Source organism: Copadichromis virginalis, linkage group LG18, assembly GCF_057382275.1.
Source record: "Copadichromis virginalis isolate Kocher_CV1m ecotype Utaka linkage group LG18, C_Virginalis_male_GT1.1, whole genome shotgun sequence".
Lineage (NCBI taxonomy): Eukaryota > Metazoa > Chordata > Actinopteri > Cichliformes > Cichlidae > Copadichromis > Copadichromis virginalis.
This window is the reverse complement of record NC_140635.1, coordinates 29815490-29837588: the sequence shown is the minus strand read 5'-3', so window position 1 is coordinate 29837588 and position 22099 is coordinate 29815490. Positions and strand designations below refer to the sequence as shown.

The following is a 22099-nucleotide window of genomic DNA, read 5'->3' as shown; positions in this document are numbered from 1 at the left end:
TCATAAGGATGCAAGCTAATGTTTCCCTTTTATTGTCCCTGCTGGCTCCTGACATGTTGCTTTACTGGAAGATTAAGAAACACAGATGACTGTGCCGCCGTGGTTTCCAGGATTTTGTGTTTAAGTGAGGGTGTGCAAATTAAAAAAAAAAGGGCACTTGGCCGAGCGATGAAACAACGGCGTCTGCTTACGCACAGAAACATGCTGAAATGGATGTCATGAAGACGCAGGTTCGAAGTGGAAAATTCACGAGAACACAAACACTGACCACTGACAAAAACTAAAAATATGACATTGAAAAAGGCTAAAACAAACAGCAATGAGCTGGCGTCAGTAACCGCGAGAAGAGAGGCAGAGTCAGAAAGGAGAAAATTGGAAAGAGCTGAGTGGTTGAGAGATAGAGTCAAAGGAATCTGGAAGTGGTAAGAAGAGTTGAAAATGCAAGTCTGACAGTTTTCCTTCGGCTCTTTCTCCTGTTCCGTCTCTTTCTGTCCTGCTCCCTTATCTGCGTCGAACGTTCTCCACCGCGTTTTCTTCTTCTTCTCTCGCCTTCTTTCTCTCCTCTCTTCTGCCCCTCCATCTCTAACTACACCTTGTCCAATAGAGATCGTTGGCAGTAGAGGAGTCGGCGGGGGGTACCGTAACGACGGAAAAACAGCAAGGCTGCCAACGTTGCGATCACACACACTACCAGAAACAGCGGCACAACAAACGCCGCTGCCCCGCTGCCACTATCTGTCTCAATAACTTTCACATCAATTTCCTCCTCCCTCTCAATCACCTTCTCCCTCTCTCTATCCCTCTCTCTATCTCTAGTTCTGTCTCTGTCTTCCCTCTCTCTCTCCCTCTCTCTCTCCCTCTCTCTCTCCCTCTCTCGCTCCCTCTCTCTCTCCCTTTCCTTCTCCCTTTCCTTGTCCTTGTCATGTCCACCTCCGCCTCTTCCTCCATCTGTCTTGGGGTCTTCATTGGGGCAGCCCATCCAGTCACGAAGGGCTGATTTGGGATATCCAGGCTCCACTCGCATCACCTGGTTGTTGAACTTCCAGTATTTGTTGGCTTTGTAGAAGTAGGTGTACGCTGAAGGGTGGAAGAAAGACGTGTAAGTAAAAAACAACATGTACCAATAACTATCCAGTCACAGTAAGATGTGATGAATAATCTAGATAATCTGACACATGCCACTCTTACCTTGATCTTTGCTCATGAAGGCTGACTTGATGTTATCAGGAACGCCCTGCCACACGCTAATAGATTTCGGATAGCCATCGTCAACTGTCTGGGACGCTTCATTGAAACGGTAATAGCTAAACAGGAAACGAGAGGAGAAAAAAAAGAGATATGGTGAACTGATGATTCGGCCAGAGCTAGAAACTCTCCTCTTTACCCACATAAACAGTTGTGGATGGACTCTGGTTTTTCCTAAAAGACCTGACATTACACTTATCTTGGACTTGTCTCAAACTAAATACACGACTCGGTTGGAGTTGAGAACAGACATAGACTTGGGTTTAGTTTTGGATAGCTTTAAACTAGTTCAATTAAATTGAACCTGCCACAGATTACTCAGAACTTGAGTTTTCTTTGCTTTAAATGCTTCAGAACTTGGTGTTGATAGACCTGTTTGTGCCTACAGGACTTGAAGCTAGGCATTAGTCTTCAAACTGGTGTAGACCATTTGTAGTTGACTTGTGTAGAGTGACTTGACTTAACTTAAGAACTGTCCTTACAGACCTTAACTAACTTTCTTGACTTGCTTTCTAATGTAAAAACTGCACAGCCACAGTCAGTGTTGTCTCTGCAGACACTGCCGCTCAACTACCACGAACTCTTCTAGAACCAAAACGACCGCGAGCTGAGGTCTTAGGAAAAGTGCAGTAACTATAGTAACTATAGTAGCTATATTCACTTTATAATCCGACTGCTACAATTCAACTGCCACATGTCATCCACTTTTTATACCCATGGAAAAGCTCAGCAACCGTAACAGTTCCCTCAAGGTGAATTTTCTTGTTTAACTGAGAGGCAGATTTGGATTGGATGGTAAGTGTTTGAGTTTACATGTTTTAACCTCATATGGTCAAAACATATATTTTACTGGCGGTGATGTCAGGGGGAGTTTCCTTGTAATCACCTACTTTTGAAACTTCTGCATATGATAAACACACGCACACACAAAACGGACAATGACTAACTTGTTTCCTCTGAAGAAATATGTCTGTCCAGTGGGGGTGTAGTAGAGAGCAGCGTCTATTCGATCTTTGGGAAGCCCTGTGCCCATCTCTTTAAGACTCCTGGGGTAGCCAGAGTCAAGAATTGATTCGGTGAACACCCAGTACCTGTCTCCTGTAGAGCAATAAAACCGAGGACCCGAGAGAAGTTTTTTTAATTTCATAATAATAGTAAAATAATTTCTTTGCAATATGTTAAAGCCAGACTTACCTTTAAAGAAAGCAAATTTCCCATCATCCCTTTCAAATGCAGCATTAATATGAGTGGGCAAGCCCCTCCAAAAGTGACCAATTGGCATTGGGTATCCATCCAACACGTGGTTATTACGCACCCGCCAAAACCACTTATCCTGATAGGGGGAAAAAAAGAAAGAAAATTCTCAGAAACTTACAAGATGACATAGACAACAAGATAACAATCTATAAATGATATCGCTATAAATGGCCCAAACTTTCTCCAGCAGCTTTTTACCTTGAACACAAACATTTCTCCCCTGAGGATGGCGATGGTGTCAAAGTGCCCATCGCAGATGTTGGGGCCGAAGTGAGGCTTGTCAGGTGAATGTGGGGGATCGGGGGGGTTGTAAGGTGAACGCGGTGTTACAGGTGGGGGCTGTGGACCTGAGCCTGACCCTTTGTGAGTAAGGACATCGAACATTTCTTTAAACAGCAAAGCCTTAACTTTAAAGCAGCAAAATAATCTGTTTTTATCCATCTTTGGATGGATAAAAACAGAAATTACTCATGCTGTAATTTACAATGTAATTTTTCGGGTTAGTCTTTAATCCCTAGTGTAGAATGATAATGATTAATTGTGATTTGTACAAACCATAAAGCTGCTGTATGCCTCTGCGGTCATCATCTGGGAGCTGGAAGTTCTCAGTGTCCATCCACTGGTAGAACGGAGCCATGATGGCTGAGGGGTCATTAGAGTGCTCGAGACCCATGGCGTGACCAAGTTCATGCACAGCAACGAGGAAAATATCATTCCCTGAAACAACATCAACAAGAAAAATTACAGCAACTTTTTAAAAATTAGGCCAAAGTGTTAGACATAAAGTGGGAGGATTTTGAGACAGAGTCCTAAAGGAGAATGAGGAAAAAGTGCTGTTTCCTTATTTTCAAGTGACTCAGAAGCACACAACTAGACACCAAGTAGTTAAAAATAAAATCATCAGCAGCTCATGTGAAGATGTGTTAGACTCGAGGAGCTGACGCTGCAGTTTGTGTCTGCTGCATTTTCGCACACAGGTATTCACTGCCTGAAGTGCACAAGCACAAGCTGGGGCCTGTCGCGGCTTAGGTTTTGCTTTTGACAGCAAAACAGAGTCAGAGAGGTCCCCTCCCAACATTTAAGTTTTTCTTGTGTCAGGTTTTGGGGAATTAGTCATCTATTGAAATTTCAGTTTCAACATGAAACTTTACCTAACAGGTCCCGGTTTCCAACTGTCCACGGCTCAGCCGAATCAAAGTGAGTGTCTCCACCGATGCCAATGCCAGGAAAATAGGCGTGTGCCAGGAATCCCCCCTCGCCATCAAATGGGCTGCTGTCACCGTGGAAACCCTCAGCAAAGAATATCATGATGTCAGCAAACTCCTCCACTTTGTCCCGTATGTAGCTGTAGGGAATTTCCCGGAAGCGAAGCGGGGTGACGCCCTCCCACACCTTGAAGGCCTTCCTGATGGCCTCGTAGGTCTCATACTCACCCACCTTTGGGGTGTAGTTCTGTATACTAAACAGTGTGTTAAAAAGGCGAGACAGTTAATTCCTTTTTACAGAGACATAATTGCAGGCTGCTTCATGTTTATTTCATAACTCTGTGACTTACGAGAAAGTGATCTCTGTCTTGGGCCACTTCAGGCCCTGGATGGCGTACCGCTTCCTCCTCAGGTTGCTCTTGAGCTCAGCACCAAACTTATCAGGGACACCACAGCGCGGTCGCTTCATGGCCCTGCCAGACAGTAAGACACACCGCGCTCATGACAACGTACGCTTAAATGTGCTTGAAAAAAACGACACTGCGTGATACTCACTTGACGGTGTCTGCGTCAAAGGTACCACTGACAGTGAGGCCGTAGAACCTCTGCATGGCAGCGATGGCGGAGGAGATGGAGTTTGGGGAGCGAAGGGCATGGGTTCTCAAGTCCCCTGGGGGAAGGTACCCATACTGTTGTAGCCATGACTGCAGTGGAAAACAGGATAAAAAAGGAAAACATGATGAGAAGTCTTGCACAATATAGTGAGGAAATTCCACTTTTAGCAAAGAAACAAAAATGAAAAACAGACACAAAAACACTCCGCTCGTCACCTGAAAATGTTGATCATTGGTTACTCGGAATATGAGAACAGGATGTTTTCCTGCGACTGCGATGAAAACACATTCCACGCCGACAGCAAGAATAAGCTCTTAAATAACTTCTTTCTGTGTTTTTGTATCTCGTAGCCAGAGGGAGCAACATCACTTTCAAGCAACTGGCACGTCTCCATGTCGTGACTAAACACAAAAGCTATTCAACCATCAACACTGGACTCTCCAGTATGTGTGGACTGAAAGTAGAACTGGCCTGAGGAGCCAAAAAAAGCTTAAGACAAGGACGGCTCAGGTTTCATCCAAAACCCTGACACAGACACTGAATGAGGACACAGTTAAAGTTTAAAACTCATGTTAGTCTGTACCTACATCAGTTCTAGCTAAAGTCATCGAGTTTGTACAATTCATAAATGAAAGCGTTTTTTTAAAGCATTTGGAGAGCATATTATGATGGTCACCGAGTTCTCTGGTGCTCCAAATCCCTCACTCTCAGCTAAACTTGACCTTATTTTCCCCTGGAAACCCATTTGCCTGCGGTGCTGGTTTGACATTTGGACCGGTGCCGACAGCTCTGCTACGCACCTCTCCCACACAGCTTCTCCTGAACTCCTTCCCTCTCAAGCAAGAGACGAAAAATAACACTGAGGCTATTGTGAGCGTGGTGGAAACCAAGACCGCTCTGATATTCTCCTGTACAGTGACTTTGTGAGCTTGTCGTGGCACGTTCAGGAAGCGTTTTATGGTTTGGAGCTGCTAATGACTTTTGTCTTTGTTTGGCAGAGCCTGACGTGACTTTGCAGCTTAGCGGGATCTATTATTTCAACTGGATTCAGAATTATAGGCGCAGTTGCTGTAGAGTATGTGCAGAGAAGGACATTGGGAAAACAGAAGAGAAAAAGATAGGGAGTGTCCCAGGGTGAGACTCAGGCCTTGGGCAACCTCAGTCGAGGTCTCCAGTCAAGCAGTAAAGTCAGTCAGTAATTTAACTGGGAATTTCTTCCTCGTCGCATCCAAACCTCAAAGTCAAACTCTTCCCCCCACGTTCATGTCTCTGTCTTCGCCTCTTCACTCCACCCCTTCTCCTCTGCCTCATCCCTCTCTTATGGAAAACCCACAGACTTGAGGGTAAATACTCATGAACAACCACACCCTGAGCCGCTCGATTATTGTTGTTAATGCCTATCTGCTGCTGCTAATGGATGTTAAACACAGTTAAAGCTAAATAAATCAACTCGCTTATTTTAGAGTTTTCCACTGAAAATGTACAGTAAGTGAATGTGCTGACGTGGTTGTCCGACTCTGGGCTTTAGGTCAGTATTGATGCTCCTGATGTTCATTCAGCTTAACTGTTTGGCCCTGAGCTGAATGGCAACTTTGGAGGACGTTGCAAGTCTAATCTCTGCCTCTCTGTCTGTCCTAGAGAGACATGGAGGTCTACGTGTTTAGACTTTACTCCTGAATGAGCCCTTTCTCGTCTTGACTCACCCATGGAGCTCCAGTGGACACATAAAGAGTCACTGTTACAGCGCGGCTGCATGAGCGGGAAAAAGAGGAGCACAAGGAAGGAAAGATGAAGGCTAGTGGGATTTAGAGGTTGTAATTAACGGTCATAATGAAACGCCTGCAGTTTGCTGGGATAAACAAATAAAGGTTTTGCTTGTACCAGAGTCAAATACAACCATTAGCAACTTGGATAATTTGCCACAAATGTAAGAGATTTTAAGGCCTGATTTGAGCTCGAAACCATATTCTTCCAGTTCACACATTCCCTGTTTTCTTTTCTACAAAAGGCCCAATTTTGCCCTCGGCTCAGTCAAAAGACTTCTGTTGAATGACACCGAACACTTGTTTTAACTTTAAGGCTCCCACGCCCCATTCATAGGTCCCACAGGTGACTCTGACAAAGTCTTATTCACTGTCGCACCATGCTATTTTTGCCCACGGTAATAACTGGAGCAACTAAAGCAGCAGCAGGAAGAGGAAGTGGTGAGTATTTAGAGAAGAATAAGAAAGGATAGTCTAAACTAATACAGTCTTTTGATGTGAAGCAGTGGTTTCCAACTGCCCCCCCCCCCACACACACACACATCAACTTATTTACTACCAATGATTTCAAAGCTCAAATGATATCATGTTTCCTGTTCCTTTACATGTTTGTGGAAAAACATGGAGGTGTGACAACTGACTTAGTGTTAGGCTGTCCATTTTACTAGATTTTTACTACAATTTGAGTAATGAGCAACACTTTAAACTGATGCCTGGAAGCACTTGTGTTAAATGTAGTCATCACCCCTTGATATTTACCCATGCACAGAGGGAGTAGGAAGCAAAGGAACCTTGCCAGTCCAGCACTTTGATGTAAAGCTCACTCATGTGCAGCGACTGACTTTATTGTTTAATGGAAGACCTACAAGAAGCAGACAATGTTTGCTGTGGATGTTTCTAGGCAGTGTGCTCATTTTGCATAGGATGAGGAGGAGAAGAAGAAGGCATAGTTAGTCAGTTGTTCCATTTGCTGAAGGCCAATGGAAAGAAACTCTGGTCAACAGCGATGGGAGTCCAACTGAGGCATGCTCAGTATAAAGCGCACACACAGGGCAAGAGAGCTCATCATTACATATCCACCCACTCCATCCAGAAAGCTGTGATATTCTGTCACATGTCTTAAATGTATGAAATTATGACTCCCACTTTATGTGCAACAGCAGGTTATGGCGCCCGTGTGTACTTCAGGGAGTTTATTGTGGGTAGGTAACTTTATTAACTTTTTTTTTTTCCTCTACTTTATAGGCATTTTCCTGCTATGCTCTTGGCTCAGGAGGGCATTTACAACCTCTCTGACCCCTCTGGCCAACAGCTCCTGAGCACACACAAGCAGAAACCCCTTTGGTTGTGTGTAATCCCCCAGCTGGTGTCTATTAAACAACCTCTCTCTAGCCAACACCAGAAAGAGCCGATGACACAAGAGTGGAAAAATTCATCTCTGCCAGTGTCATTTGAGGAGTCAGTCAATCCCAGGAAAAAGGAAGAATTTTATCCTAAAAAAAATTTGGCCTCTTTGTTTTAGTTACAGGAAATGACATGATGACTTTGAACATTACCTTATTTTCAGTTAACACCTTTCCCCAAGGAAAGACCACCCACTGCTGATTATTAAAACAATGGCTTCCTGGAAACGATGCACTCCTGCTAGGGCTGCACGATTTTGCATAAAATGAGAATCACGATTTTTTGGCTTAGAATTGAGATCACAATTCTCTCACGATTTTCTTTTCCAGTATAAATATGTATTGCACTTATTAACTGCACATCAACTGCTTCCTCTAAACGACTAACAAGACTAGTCCAGCATGGGACTAGTATCAAGTTACCTGTGTAATTGTTCTCTTTGGGAACAGAGGGAGTGTGACATCCAGTACACTCACACAGGATGTGTGCATGACAACTATGATCTTTATCCTGTCTCGTACAGTTGGACAGTTGCTTCATTTTCCGTCTTTTCCAAAAAAGATTGCATCACTCCCATCTCCACAATAGCCCCCTTTCTGGTCTGCGACAGGCTCCTCAGTGTCCTCCCTGCCTCGCTTTCATCATCTCATTTCATGACAATTTCATGACAATTAGCTACGAGCTGAAGTCATTCTTTGTACTGAATGACCTCGGCTTGCAGCCATTTCTGCAGATTCGAGCACAGGGGGGAAAAAAAAGATGTGTGTGTGTGATAGGCAGGTGGTTGCTGACACACCAAGCTGCCCACTTCCTGTCTCTACCACACGCCACAGGAAATGAATTGTGTCCACACAACCTCTATATCACAAAACAGACCCACTGACCAACACGTAACCACTGATCTAATTTTATTTATTGTCAATAAAAAAATTTATTTAAAAAATCCCGCTGACTTGTGGGTTTGTGGAGGCAGCATATGAGGTCAGATTTCCTCAACTGTACGGAGAGTTTGGTCTTATGTTAAAAAAAGAAAAGAAAAGAAAAAAAAGCACTTTTTGACCATAACTTAACTAGCGATGGAAAGGCCCGCTTCCTGTGGTGCAGACATTTCACGTTTATCATCCTCATTAACTTCCTTATTTGATTGCACACTGTTGACTGATGCTATTCGTGATGAATGTGATGACAGAAAGGGGTTTTTTGGGGGGGTTGCATGACTTATTATTTTCCAAAGAAATAAAATAGGCAAGACATGTTCATCTAATTAATTGAAGTTCTTCACCGAAGCCCAGATGATCTGCAGCATTACTCGCTTTAATTAAAGAGGCTTATTATGCTCTTCCTTATTTATTTATTTTATCCTGTTATAGCAGTGCATACTCATATTTAACAAGGCCAAAGTTTCAAATGATGAGGTCAGTGTTTACACAGGTAATCCCAGTTGAGCAAAAGCTCAGACTGCTGTAAATACTGGGTTTCAAATCTGTTTTCTCCTCATGGTTCTTTATGATGTAATTGCCAGGGGATATCCCTAATATGGGCATTTCAGATACACAGCTCTGCCTGAAAAAGTTAGTCAATCAGAAGAAAGCTGACTGAACAGAACAGAGTCCTTGGAGCTAAAAGTGACGTTTTTTCAGCAAGCAGATGAACTGGGTGACAAATAAGATTGAGAATGTGAATTATTTTAAACTTGCAGTCGTGCAAAGTAACAATAGGAAATCAACCTTCATACTAGTATTTTGAAATTATCAGGTCAAATATCCACTTTATATCTGGCCTTTATCGTACTTGTGGTTCACACCGGTAGCTAATGCACTTTTTTATGAGAAAATTCTGCACCGTAGAGTATTGGCTGTTAAAATGTGCTGATATGAAAAAATTCCTTGAAATCTGCTTGCCTAAAAGGAGTTGACTTAACCACAAGCCCATCTTGACAAAATGTAATCAAATCTTTCCCAGAATAAGAAAATATTAATCACTTAGATTTACTGCTGCACAGCGTGCGTGTGTGGAGTGAAAGCGAAATTATGAATTATGTAGGCGACACATTGTTTACATTTTTAGCAGATGGCGCTTTGCAGTCTCTGGTCTAAATGTAGGTCAATTGAGTAACTTTGCTCCATTTTCTTCCACTGGCATAAAGCTGAGCTATAACTGCATTGGTCACAGGCAGGATACTCCAGGCGCTACTGTATGTAAAAAAATATGAATTCTTTGATGTCCTGTGTGAGCAAGACCTTGCCCTATTTTTTCTAATGGCACTGAAGGAAGCAGGTGTGTAGGAGTATCATCACAAAGTCACTTCCTGGAACATTAACACAGAAGTTCCTAACTTTGCTCTGGTTATGGGATTTGAGAGCTGCTGATTCTGCAAGAAGAACAGACCTAAACAGACAAATGAGATCAGAACAATACAGAAGAAGATGAGAAAGGAACAGATGTGAACAGCAGGGGAAAAAATCTCAGCTGTATCTGCCTTGATAGTAGCCAGCGCTGTTATTGGAAGATATTGGAAAACTTTTAGTGCTCAGTCTGTTGTATTTTTCCACAGATGAGAAAGGGTGAGATGCTGCAGAACCTCTTTCTTTCTGTAACCCCCCCCCCCCCCCCCCTTTGGTGCTGTACTCAGACATAACTCAGGACAGATGTCAACAATTACATCTCCCCATCCCTCAGTCCGTTCCCACAAAAAATGCCTCAGTCTCTGCAGCGACCACAATACAATTGAATGCATTTCTTTTGCTCTGGCTCCGCTGCTTTTGCCCTCTCAGCATTTCTGTGTTTTCACGAGCGTTATCATCATTAAGGGCTGCTTCCTCTAACCCAGGGTCAGAGCCCATTTCCCATATCCCTGTGCCAACAACAGTCAGCTGCAGAAATTATTATCAGGATGCAAAGTTCTAAAAAAATTCTGCATAGGAGTCATAAAAAAAACAAGCTCCACACAAATTTGAAAGATGAATATAATAATAAACAAAAAAAATTGCTATGTATTATTAACTCATAGATAGAAAAAGATCTCCTTAACTTTAATTATATGTCACAACTGTCTAACATTATTAACTGTTTTAACTGAGTGCATTTATTGGCGATATACATGTTCCAAGTGTACAATATCTATGCCTTTATGGAGTATTCATCCAGTTTTAATCCAGTTTATATTTATCCAACTTTAATCGTTTAATGCGCATTTAAAACTTTATGTGGTTTTAGTTCTGCATTCTGCATGTTTTCCTCACCTCTGGATTGAATTGTCGCTCCGTCGCTCCCTGCGCGCTCAGCTCCCACACCACCGCCAGCAGCAGCAGCCGGGCTACCGATTTCAGCTTAGGTGCCATCAGTCAATTCTCAAAAAATTTAACAAACGAAGATGTCCTCGGGAAGGTTGCTCGATTCTCTCTCTCTCTCTCTCTTTTGTCAGAACATTATCTGTGTGGGGGAGGGAAGCATCCCATGCGCAAAACTTTGGACTTCGCGCAAAACACACAAAAACTGTTTCCCTGTGGTTGCCAGGACGATTTAAACTATTAGACGTGTGTCTCCAACATGTACATTCTTCTCGTGTTTTGGTGAATTGGCAAGATTACAATCGGACGTTACTTGAAACGAGAACTGTGTAAAGGGGCTCTGGAGCCGCAAGCGGTGCGTACTTTATGTCCAAATTCAGCTTGCGGTCTGCTCCCGATGTTGCAGCCGACTTTGATGGAACCGTCCTTACTCCTCCTGTCCTATCTTTCTTGTCGGTTTATTTTGACCCCCTCTCTCCTCTGCAGACGTGGTAGTTGATAGCCTACTTTAGTTGGAAAGTAAAGCGACGTGAACCACCCCCCTCCGAAATAAGCCCGCCCCTTCAGAATCAACCGGATGACCCATCGGACTTGGCACGGCTCCTCACTGGGACTAAAGCGTTAATGCGCCCTAAACTGTAGGAACCTTGTTGTTTGCAGAAGCGAGCAGCTCAATCTGTTCCAAATAAGGACAAAATGCAAAAGTTTATCTGGGAATGTATTCAAGATTTTAGTTATTTTAGTGTGATCTGTCAGTACAGTCATCTACTTCGCTTCCATATATGTGATAATAACCGATCATCTATATCTGCCATCTGCCATCTCTTCAGCCAAAATCAGCCTTTTCCCTAAAACCTCGTTTCAAGCCGAAGATGGTAGACTATTATGTTGCTGCTTTTTAAGTCTTCTGATCTTTAACATATTAATTTTCGCAGATTTTTATAAAGGGTGTTCAAAAAGTGCTCAAATGCACTGTAAACATCATATAATAATTTAGCTACACGAAGCAGCAAACTGTGCTAAAAAAGGGGGGGAATTGCGCCCTCCAGTGCGCTACTTGTACACATCCAAATGTGTGCCTTTTGTCTTGCATGCTTCTCATTTCTTTTTCTTTGTCCTCTGTGAGTGTTGCATTTGTTTCCTTTCATAACTGCAGTCTTGTTTAGTGTGCATGTGTTAAATTCCTCTGTTTTTTCTTGGCGTTCATATAAGATACAATAATTAAACAGGAGCACTCCGATGGATTAAGGGCTTTACTAAAATGTTGATGTTTTAGGCTGATGTCAGCACTGGTAATATGGAAATCCCCAATAATGCCATCTGTATTGTTTCACAGATCATTTGTGCTGATGTCAGTATTTTTAATATAAATCGCATATAAATCATTTTGTGTCATTGTAAAACATGTAACATTGTGCTGTAAATATAAAGTTTTAAAGAGCTCAAACAAAGAAAGTGCTTGTAGTTAATATATTGCTTTAAAGTTTGGAAATGATCCTATGGAAACTGAAGTGTTTTCCTAATTCATGTGACCCTGACCTTTGACCTATGACCATGAAGCATTACATACTAAAATGGTGTATTTTGTTATCTTTTTCCTCATGACTGACGCAGAACTGGCTGAAATCTTTGGCTTCTAAAAGCTGTAAAGACCTGAAATTTTATGATATAGTGCATGAAACATTATGGCGTCACTGTGACGTTGTAGGAATTGAAAAAATATAAAGTGTGTTGTACAGCTCTATCCATGCCCTTTCATATCGTATATTACTCAATATGGATTCTTGAAATTTATTTTCAAGGTTAACTTTGACCTTGGGTGCTAGAAATGAAGGTGAAGGTCAAATGCTTAGCCAACCTAGGTTCTCATGTCCCCCATGGCCTAGTATATTGTTGTGAAGTTTGAAGATGATCCATAAAAAGTTGTGTTTTATAGAGTTTTTACTGATTTTCAACATTTAATGTGAAGTTGACTTTGACTCAGTTTTCCCCTAAATTAAATCAGCTGGAGATTTTATTGATCTCTAGCATCATACAAAGTCTGAAAATAACATGTTGAAGACTGTGGATGCTAGAGTGCTAACAAACAAACAAACTGAACCGACTACATACTCCCTCCCTTTGGGGGAAGAACAAGACTGAACAATATATATTTTTTCCCAAATTAGTTTTTAATGTGGAGATACTGAAATAACAGCGTACAACAAACAGACAGATTTCTTATACATTCTATACACAAACTTAAAGTTTTAGTAACTTTAGCAACTGAAAGGGTTTTACAGATAGTACTTTTGGACTAAACGACAATCATAATACTCACAAAGCTGAAGGGCAAGGGTCACACAAAGGATCGCGCCCTCACTGGGCTCACAAAAACTGCAGGTGTGCTTCTGGTTTGACGGGACAAGGTAGTGAAAAGGAAATCACAGCAGGAGCAAGTAGTTTTAAGAGCCACAGGACGGGGACAAAAGACTCCATATACACCCCCCCCTCCCCCCAGTAACACATTCATATTGTTCACCTTGTTGACTTTTACAAAGCAAGATGTAGTTTTAGATCCAATAATTTGTTTACTCATCCCTATCAGCAAAAGAATTCTCTTCATATGAAACACACATGAGTTTGCTGTAGTATTTTCCAAAATATTTTCTTTTGGTTGGCTCGAGTCTCCTTTGGTGTCAGATGGATGAGATTTGGTACATGCCACAACAGAACAAAAGTGTCTACATGTTTACAACACTACCAAAAATGGTTTAAACTGGTTATTGTAGCTTCATTTCCTATGACTCAAAGCCAGTAATATCAGATTTATCTATCTGAGCCTGTTGGGATGTTTAAACGTAATATGAATTATGACCCATTCTCTTTTTTAATAACCAAACATTTCAAATTTTACTCTGTTAAGAACGTCAGACAGACAATGGTAGTTTCACTTTTTAACAAATCCAGCTATAACTGGGCTAATTTTGTTACTTTGAATACACACTTTTTTTTTTTTGCACTACAGCTGTCTCTTTTTTAATACAACAGGACCAAGCTGATTGACTCACAACTTTAAATATACAAACATATTATTCTGACTATCATTGACAGGCAACCTGAAATGTGTTAAGGAAGCAGTACTAATGATATGCCCGTACAGTTACACCAAGACGTAAACAACAATCAAAAACACCGTAACATTTACCAGCCAGTTACGGCTATGCGAGTTATGACCCTTCGCTGGACTCTTCCCCAGCTTCCTCGTGGGCTCTTGGATCCATCTGTGACAAAACAGGAGATTTTGATGATTCGTTTTCTCCTCGGCCTGCAGTGGTTGGGTCATCAGTTGGCTCAGCGCTGGTGTTGAGGAATGCTTGATACTGGTTCCAGAAGCCTGCTGAGCTCCTAGTGGCTGGAATGTTTGAGGAAGTCATAGATGTAGAAGAAGGAAGTTGGTCAGTGGAGGAACGGCGACTCCGGGCTGACGGACGTGATGTTTTGGATACCACGCCGTGATGCTTCATGTGCCCCTAAAATTGAATAGATTTGAAAGATTTTTATTTATAATCATCATCTTGTAAAGACAAATCTTAATAGAATTTGGGTAGGCTAAAATTGCACAGCAGAGGTAATTTTAGAGTCCAGCTTAATTCAATTCAGTTTAATTCAATTTATTTAGTGCCAAATCACAACACCAGTCACCTCAGTGTGCTTTACATTGTACAGTAAAGCACTTGGTGACAGTGGGAATGAAAAACTCTCTTTTGTGTAGGACAAAATGCTCTGTTCAACACAGTAATTGTGCAAACATAACTACACATCTTATTGATATAAATGATGGAACTTGTTCCTTACCTTCAGCCCACTGCGACTGGCGTACTCTTTTCCACACTCAGCACAGCAGTAGGTCTTCTTCTCAGGACGAGACATCGGAGACGGGAGGGTTGGAGCAAGGTTGATGGGGCCAGAAGCATCCAGTATTGAACTTGAGCCGAATCCACTTATGCCATCTGCCCGTTCTTCCCTCCCATATGAACTAAAATGAAAGCTTTGACGTGTCTCTCTTACAAAAGTGGCTGTTTTCTGGGGTTCGCCTCTTACTTCAGCTCCAGTGTTGTCTGTATCCTCCAAAGCTGACGTCAGCTTGGGTTCTCCTTCTGGCACAGTTGCTTGGTCTTGCTTTGGTGTTGTGGGTGGAGATGAGAGCTCTTTATCTTTATTTATGGGCTCTGGTGATTGGGGCCTTGGAGAGACTGGGTCTGATTCCAAGGTTGTTGTTGTATTACCGTCACAAAGATTGGGGTTAGAGGTGGTGCTGGGACAGGTGTAGGAAAAGGGATCATCGAGAGCAGGTGTGCTTTGCAAGTCCTCTACGTTTGATTTAGAGCCAAGGAAGGCATCGGAAGAGGTAGATACTTCATCCTCTCCACAGTCCATCTCAGTAGCAGTAGGTGATTCTGTGGTTTTGGTAACACTGGAAGTAAATGGTGAAGGGGTAGATTTTGGAAGATTGAAACCAACAGTGGCTTGTGGAACTTGGTTGTCTTCGCCAGTTGGTGAAGCTTGATCTGTCTGCTGGGATGCAGGCAAAGGGACACTGACAGTAAGCACAGGGGGGTCTGCACTGCCTGGTGGTGAAGTCTGTGTGGTGGGATTCATAAAGGGGTCAGGGCTTAGGTCAGAGGGGGGAATGTGGTCTGGGCTGGAGGGTGCAGACTTGCCTGGATTTTGAGTGAACTCAGCTGATTTCATACTGTCAGAGGCAGGGACAGAGGCAACTGTTGCAGTATTAACTTGTTGAGTTGGAACCATACTCTTTGAATGGCCTGCGAGGGGAGGTGTATTACTTGAAGTAGCATTTGGGTCAGTGCACTGGGACTGAGATTGTACCAAGGATATGGCTTTAGATTCAGCTGGCCTCTCATGTGCAGAATCCTCTGTGCCATCTGGAGGCAATTGTCCACCAAGGTGCATACGGATGTGGTGCTGAAGCACGAGAGCATTAGTGAACTTACGTTGGCACAGTGGGCAAGAGTTCTGTACACGTGCATTGGGGGGCCGGGCATGATGGGTGGCAATATGGGATCGCAGACTGCCTTTGGTAGAGAAGGATCGTCCACATATCTTACATGGAAAAGGCCGTTCTCCGAGGTGTGTGGCCTGGTGCAGCCGCAATGCTCTGGGGCAGCTCAGCACTCGTAGACACACCCCACACTGATTGGATGTAAGGTTACCAGCTGGATCTGTAATCAGTGATGGTAACATGCCTCCTGCCATGGCACTTGCTCCATTGGCACCCATGCCTAGGGCAGCTACCATTTCGCGAGTGAAGTTTGAAACCGAAGTAGTAACAAGGCTAGAAGACAGTGGAGATGCCATGACATATGTGGTAGAATTGCTGGCATTTGTGAAACTACTGTTTGCTGAAGTTGCTAAAGAGGTAGTGGTACTGCCAGATAACATTTCCATCACAGAATTGGAAGTATTGGAAGAACTCCATGGAGAAGAGGAAGGTCGAGGGGCCTTCTCTAGCTTCTCGACCAGCCTTTGCAGCTTAGAGGTTTCCGATGTAGGAGTGGGGGCTATGGAGGAAGGCAGGGAAGATGCATTGGTAGTTGTGGGTGGACCTGTGACTTTAGGAAAAGAAGAGAAGGGAAAGGAAAGCTGGGAATGGCTTGAAGAAGCATGTTGGTGGGAGCCTGGAGCAGAAGGTAGAGGGGTGCGGAGCAAGCCCAAAGCTGGATGGTTGTAGAGGGATGAGTGTGCAGCTGGGGTAGAAGAAGGTGTGGAGACAGTTGGGAAAAGAAGCTTAGGTAGGTGGGCTAGCTGGGAATAGGCAGCAGGGGAAAGCACTGGGGCATGGGGAGGAGTGTTTTCATCAAAGTGATGCTGCTTGGCACCCTTGAATAATCCTGTGATGGCAGAAGATGAGGACAAGGAAGGGTTTGAGAGAAGGGAGGTTGCGAGAGATGAGGTGGAGGAAGACGATGAGGAGGATGAGTTGGATGAGCCAGTTGTGATAGATGCTGCAGCAGCTACCACTGCAGCTCTGTTAAATTGCAGGAGAGAGTGGGAAATCAACGCTAGATCAACACTCGGGGGCAGGGGTAGGGAAGATGGGGTCGACCCTCCAGAAGCCCCTAGTGGTAGCCCAGTACTAGAACCACTGATTTCCAAACTGTCTCCAGATGTTTCATCCTCAGCCCTATTTTTTCGCTTCTTCTGTATCGTATTCATGGCACTAGTACTGCTACCGCTGCTCATGTTTTGTCCCATATCCGATCCCGCAGTAGTCCCTAATGCAATCCCAAACAAAGACGGTGGCAGAAGTGACAGCGAAAGCTCGGGGTTTTGTTCTCTGTGCCGTAGGAAATGAACTTTGAGGTTACCTCGTGTAGTGAAGCGGCTGAGGCAAACTGGGCACTGGTAGGGTCGTTCCCCCGTGTGTGAGCGGAGATGTATCTGCAGGGCTGAATCACTGCTGAACATTTTTCCACAAAAGCGACAGGCATGCTGGAGACGGCCGACAGTGTTGTTGGAACTGGATGCAGAAGAAGATTCTCCTCCGTTAGAAGCAGATTGCAGAGCATGTTGTGAGTTTGGGACTATAGGTACTGATGTGGGGAGGGGTGTGTTAAGGAAGGAGAGACCACTGTGCCCGCTCACTGAAGTAGTATTTGGAGACTTCTCATGAAGATACCGACTGGGTAGAGCTAATGACAGTGCTAGCGGATAGGTGGAGGAAGCCACTGTGGTGGCAACAGAGGAAGAATTCAAGGGAGCTGATGAGCGAGAGCTCACCCTTGTGAGACCATGAGCACCAGCTGCCCCACCTGTTTCCTCCATCTGCACCTTGTTAGGCTGCAGGATTTGAGACAAGGAGGTGCATTGCTGTGTGGGCTTGTTGACTGCTTGGGAGGGAAGCAGGGAGGAGAAACATGCTAGAAGAGGAGCCATAGAGGTGGAAGGCTGAGATGCAGTTGGCTGGGTTATTGGACTAGATGCCCTTTTACTGCCTTCCAGGCAGAGCTGAGGTACAGAAGGGAGAAGATGTTGGGCAGGTGTGTCTATGCTATAGGAGGCTCCACCAAGGCGCAGGACCTGTCTACAGATCTCCTCTGTTATCTGCATCTGGTGAATTTGTCTTTGCTGCAACACCCGAAGCTCCTCCAGGATCAAAGCTATGCTCAGCTGGGTCCTAGAAGGTGCACCCGAAGCAGATGACACTCCAGGGCTTGGGGTAGGTGTAACAGGACTCGGAGGGCCTTCGGGCACACGACTGGGGCTTCCAGGGTGTGGTGGAGGACATAGAGAAGCAGAGGATGAGGAGGAGGAAGAAGAGGTTGTGGTGGTGGCTGATAGTCCCAGCTTGGGAGAGGCCATTTGTGAGCTTGTGGGAGGGTAGGTAACAGCACTTACGAAAGCTGCGGAATTGCTGGCAAACAACTTGAAGCCAGGTGAGAATTGTATGTGGGATGTGAGAGGGGAGTAAGGGAAGTCTGATGAAAGGGAGGGCTGTAGGTCTTTGAGAGGCTGCTGGTGGGGCTTTATCGGTGAACAAGGTAGGGATTGACCCTCAGTAAGTTGAGAGGCGATCTGAGAGCCCTTGAGAGATGAACAGAGCGTATGGGGCAGCTGGGAGCTTTGAGGAGAAGACAAAGAGCACAAAGTAGAATCCGTGATAAATGAAAAGAAGTGTGACTTCAGTGCCGAGGTGTCATCTGCAGGTATTGAAAAAAAGGAAAAGAAATTTAGGTGGCTACTTCACGTGAAGGGTATGAAAAAACAAATGGTCTATAGGAGGTGAATTTTGGCCTCAGGGGTTAATTTCCAGCCAACTAAACTAAATGTTTTTTCCTGTTCTCTTTGTGCTGCTTCTTTACTGCTGTCTGCACACAGACACACATGCTTGCACACAAACACACACATGCACTCAGAATATACTACTCACCCGCAGAGGAGACCACCTTGTTTCCAGGGAAACACACACAAGACCTCCACTTCCCTAAAATAAAATAAGACGCATCCTAAGGCAATCTTTCATCTATGCCTTTCTTTCTTTCTTTCTTTCTTTCTTTCTTTCTTTCTTTCTTTCTTTCTTTCTTTCTTTCTTTCTTTCTTTCTTTCTTCCTCCATTCAGTCTGTCTTACTGAAGAGCCCATCCCCCACTGGCCCAGTAGGGGTGTCAAGAGTTAGTTCTTAGTCAAGTACTGAACACTTTGCAGGGTATCTGACTGGCTAGTAAAACTGACTTTAAACAGTTGGGGGTCCCATTCCTGATAGGCCAGCCAGAGGAAGAGTTTGTCGTGCAAGCAAAACAAAAAGGCCATGACAGACATGACGACTCAGCAAATATGTTCTGCAAGCAAACTCCGTAACACTTTGTATACTCACGTGCACCCAAATGCATACAGAACTTCCTGCTGTTAGCTCAACAGCTACAATTTTGTGACACAATGGGGTCCCTATTCCTGTAACTGAAGTGGACAAGCGGACACAAATACACACAACTGTGTGTACACACACACACACGCGCACGCCTTCACACACACGTCTTTGTGGGCATGTTCATGCTTCAGTGGCTAGCAACAAAGCTGAATGGGGACAATGGGCTGTTGCAGTTAGAACACCTTATACAGTGCCCCACAAAGTTTCTTTTTCCTTGACCTTCTCGTGCTCACGTCTTTGCTTCAAACCCTAACCCTTTTCATAGCACACGCCTTCAGGTTCACCTTGCATTGTTTTTCAGTGATACTGCTTTTGATTTATTGTGTTTTTCTGAAATGTGGGTGGTCTGTGTGTTTGAAACTGGCAGTGTGAGAGGAGTGAAGATACTTGGGTTTAATAGGGCCAAGGAAGCAGCTTAAGGCTTAAACCTGCACAGAAGGAATTAAAGCGTCTGCACTCAAATTATTCCAGCAAGCCATTTTCTTAGCACAATGCTATAACATGCACATTTAACTTTGGTTAAACTTTTAGCGCAAATGAACTCAATTGAAACACTTAAATTGAATTAATAAAAGGCTGATTAAGAGTAAATGATTACATCTCAGTCAACAAAGCTTAAAATATAAACAGTAAAAACATATTTGAAGTCCCAAAGGAGCTAATAGTCATTTTAATTTAAACTGTAAATGTACATCCTAAATAAGCACTACATTTTAATGTACTTGTAAGAAAAGGCTAAGTCTCCTATACTACGGCATCCAATGTGAATATCGTCTTACTTATTATTGATCATTGTTCTATTGATTTATATAGTCTATGTCTCACCATGCTCAAGTTTCCGACAGGCACCCAGGGTCAGGCTCATAAGCTGCTGGGGTCGTTTCTGTTTCCGACGGGACATGCTTCAACAGGATGGGACCGACGCAGGGGCGCATTGGCCAACACACAACTTTTACTCTGTCTCCCTGCGCACTGAAAAAAGCAGGTAACTAAATTACTTAGACAAAAAAAAAATGAAAGAAAAAAGAATTAAATAAATAAAGACAAACTACAGTATGGTTTCCAAAAATCTGACACCGGGTGATCCGGTTCGATTAGACTTAATAAAGTGGCTCCACGTTTGTGGCATTGTGGAGAAGAGGGGGGGAATACAAGAACCAAAGAGGCATGTGTGACAGTTTCTCTCAACAAGTCTTTCTATTCTGAAAACACGGCGTTGGCCCTCCTTCTCTGGACACACACACACTCGCACACACGCATACACACAGCTCACTTGTTCATCCACTACTTTGCATTCAAATGGCGAGTGAACACCCCATCTTTTGAGCCGAGAGTCCACTGCTTCTGTTCGGTAAACCCTTACACATTTACGCACAAGTTCATCACATTATGAGTCCTCCCCGAGCAGTCGATTGTTAAAACGTAAAAGCTAATAGTGCGCAAGGAAGGAAGAAATCCGTATCCGCTAAAACCTTGTTTCCCGAGACTATAAATCAAACGCATCCTGTCACGGGGCGTGTTGTCGAACACCGACACTTCAAAGTGTGCGTGGGCTGTGTTCCCCCCTCCCGACACCTCCACAAACAGCCTCCTGCGTGAGCTCGGTGAAACAGAGCGCCTGAAATCAGGTGAAATTTGCAACAATGACGTCGAGGGAGCTCAGCTGAGTGAACATCACCCTCTCCGAGCCTCTCCAACACATAAGGCCACTGACTGGAGACACAATGCTCCCTTTTCAAACCTCATCACGGCTGCTTAGCACGTGGAGTTGGAAAAAAACACAGCCATGTTGAGGAGAAAAATACATTTTCCACTTGGGCCCCGTGACAGTCCCCCACCCAAAGAGCATCCACCTTCTTCCCTCTCTTACTGGGGCTTGGGCAGAATAATAATGGAGCCAAAATTCTAAATCAGTAATTAATACGGGTAATAACCATCCACTAATCTGACGTTCTTAACAGCAAGATTATATTGGGAAAAAGGCTTTCTGTCCAAACCAGGCAGTGATTTCGGAATATTGTAGGGATTAAAAAGGAAATCATTTGGCTAATAACCTACGTGTCATTGTGTAATCGCTGGTGTCTTGCAAAAGAGAATGAAGCCATTACTCTAATAGCAGACAAACAGTCGAAGCGGATAATATCATCCCTTTTAACCTGGTCTCCATCATTCCAACAAGGCCTTCTTATTCTTCTTAATATTAGTATGATTTTCGTGCCATCTCGCCAGTTTGATCGCGTATACAAAGGCTGAACGCGCGCCCGTGTGTGTATGTGAGCACCAGTGTTTGGAAACCAAGCTCAAAATCTGGCCCTGAGATGCGCGTCCCCGCTACTGTACGGCGACCTGTTGCACGCCACGCGCGTTCCTACATCATAACAAGTTATGATTCATAAATATTATGACTTCTCCGGAAAAAAATGCAGTCCCGGATGTGCATTTCCCCCACAGGCCGCGCGTCGCCGACACAAGCCCGTTAAATATAACACAAAGAAAACTTACCATGTTCGAAACGATGAATTTTTGGCAGCGATATTGTGTAATGACAGGAGAGAGAGAGGGAGAGAGAGAGAGAGTGGGGAAGCCGGGGAGCTTGTGTTGGGAAAGATCGGCTCCGTCTCTCAGCCGGGACACTGGCGCAGCATTTTCCTATTCACTGCCAGGGATGCGCAGTCACACAGCCGCATTTTTTTCAATTATTTATCTCCGTAGAAAACCGCGTTCTTTCTCTTATGACAAAAGGGTTATTATGCCTGAGTGTGTTCACCCAGAGTCCAGGGTCAGGAGCGAAAGCAGGACCGGTGCAGATAGCCGTAGCCTGCTCGCTACAAGGGGAGGATTATGTTTTTCCACCCCTTGGCCGTAGATTACGTGTCGCTCTTCCTCCCCT

General features: G+C 44.0%; 2 protein-coding genes across 4 annotated transcripts; both read right to left on the bottom strand.

Moving 5' to 3' along the window:
* Window positions 1-159: 159 nt before the first annotated feature.
* mmp14b (matrix metallopeptidase 14b (membrane-inserted)) lies at window positions 160-11276 on the bottom strand. 2 transcript variants are annotated; one of them, XM_085438602.1, is made up of 10 exons: window positions 10732-11276; window positions 4263-4411; window positions 4058-4180; window positions 3654-3961; window positions 3058-3219; window positions 2701-2861; window positions 2440-2578; window positions 2193-2343; window positions 1189-1304; window positions 160-1077 (listed from the first exon to the last, which is right to left on the bottom strand). In XM_085438602.1, the coding sequence occupies exons 1-10, from the start codon at window positions 10828-10830 to the stop codon at window positions 587-589; spliced, it is 1899 nt and encodes a 632-aa protein (XP_085294728.1). In that variant the 5' UTR covers window positions 10831-11276; the 3' UTR covers window positions 160-586. The 2 variants fall into 2 exon arrangements, with proteins under 2 accessions (XP_085294728.1, XP_085294729.1); XM_085438603.1 differs by lacking the exon at window positions 10732-11276 and adding an exon at window positions 7912-8341.
* Window positions 11277-12937: 1661 nt separating this feature from the next.
* On the bottom strand, window positions 12938-21858 carry sall2 (spalt-like transcription factor 2). Of its 2 annotated transcripts, XM_085439210.1 has the most exons (4): window positions 21712-21770; window positions 20035-20181; window positions 14617-18482; window positions 12938-14291 (listed from the first exon to the last, which is right to left on the bottom strand). In XM_085439210.1, exons 2-4 carry the CDS (start codon window positions 20108-20110, stop codon window positions 13989-13991), a joined length of 4245 nt encoding a protein of 1414 aa, XP_085295336.1. In that variant the 5' UTR covers window positions 20111-20181; window positions 21712-21770; the 3' UTR covers window positions 12938-13988. The 2 variants fall into 2 exon arrangements, with proteins under 2 accessions (XP_085295336.1, XP_085295337.1); XM_085439211.1 differs by lacking the exon at window positions 20035-20181 and having other exon boundaries at window positions 21712-21858.
* Between the last annotated feature and the right edge of the window lie 241 nt (window positions 21859-22099).

Bases quoted from the DNA above. Each gene is read 5' to 3' on its own strand.
- mmp14b (XM_085438602.1), bottom strand. From the start codon at position 10,830: ATGGCACCTAAGCTGAAATCGGTAGCCCGGCTGCTGCTGCTGGCGGTG. The intron at 3,962-4,057 runs GTAAGTCACAGA...CACACTGTTTAG, and splicing joins AAGACAGAGATCACTTTCTC to TATACAGAACTACACCCCAA. The intron at 1,305-2,192 runs GTTAGTCATTGT...TTTCCTGTTTAG, and splicing joins TATTTCTTCAGAGGAAACAA to CTATTACCGTTTCAATGAAG.
- sall2 (XM_085439210.1), bottom strand. From the start codon at position 20,110: ATGTCCCGTCGGAAACAGAAACGACCCCAGCAGCTTATGAGCCTGACC. The intron at 18,483-20,034 runs GTGAGACATAGA...CAATACCTGCAG, and splicing joins CTGTCGGAAACTTGAGCATG to ATGACACCTCGGCACTGAAG. The intron at 14,292-14,616 runs GTAAGGAACAAG...ATTCAATTTTAG, and splicing joins CCAGTCGCAGTGGGCTGAAG to GGGCACATGAAGCATCACGG.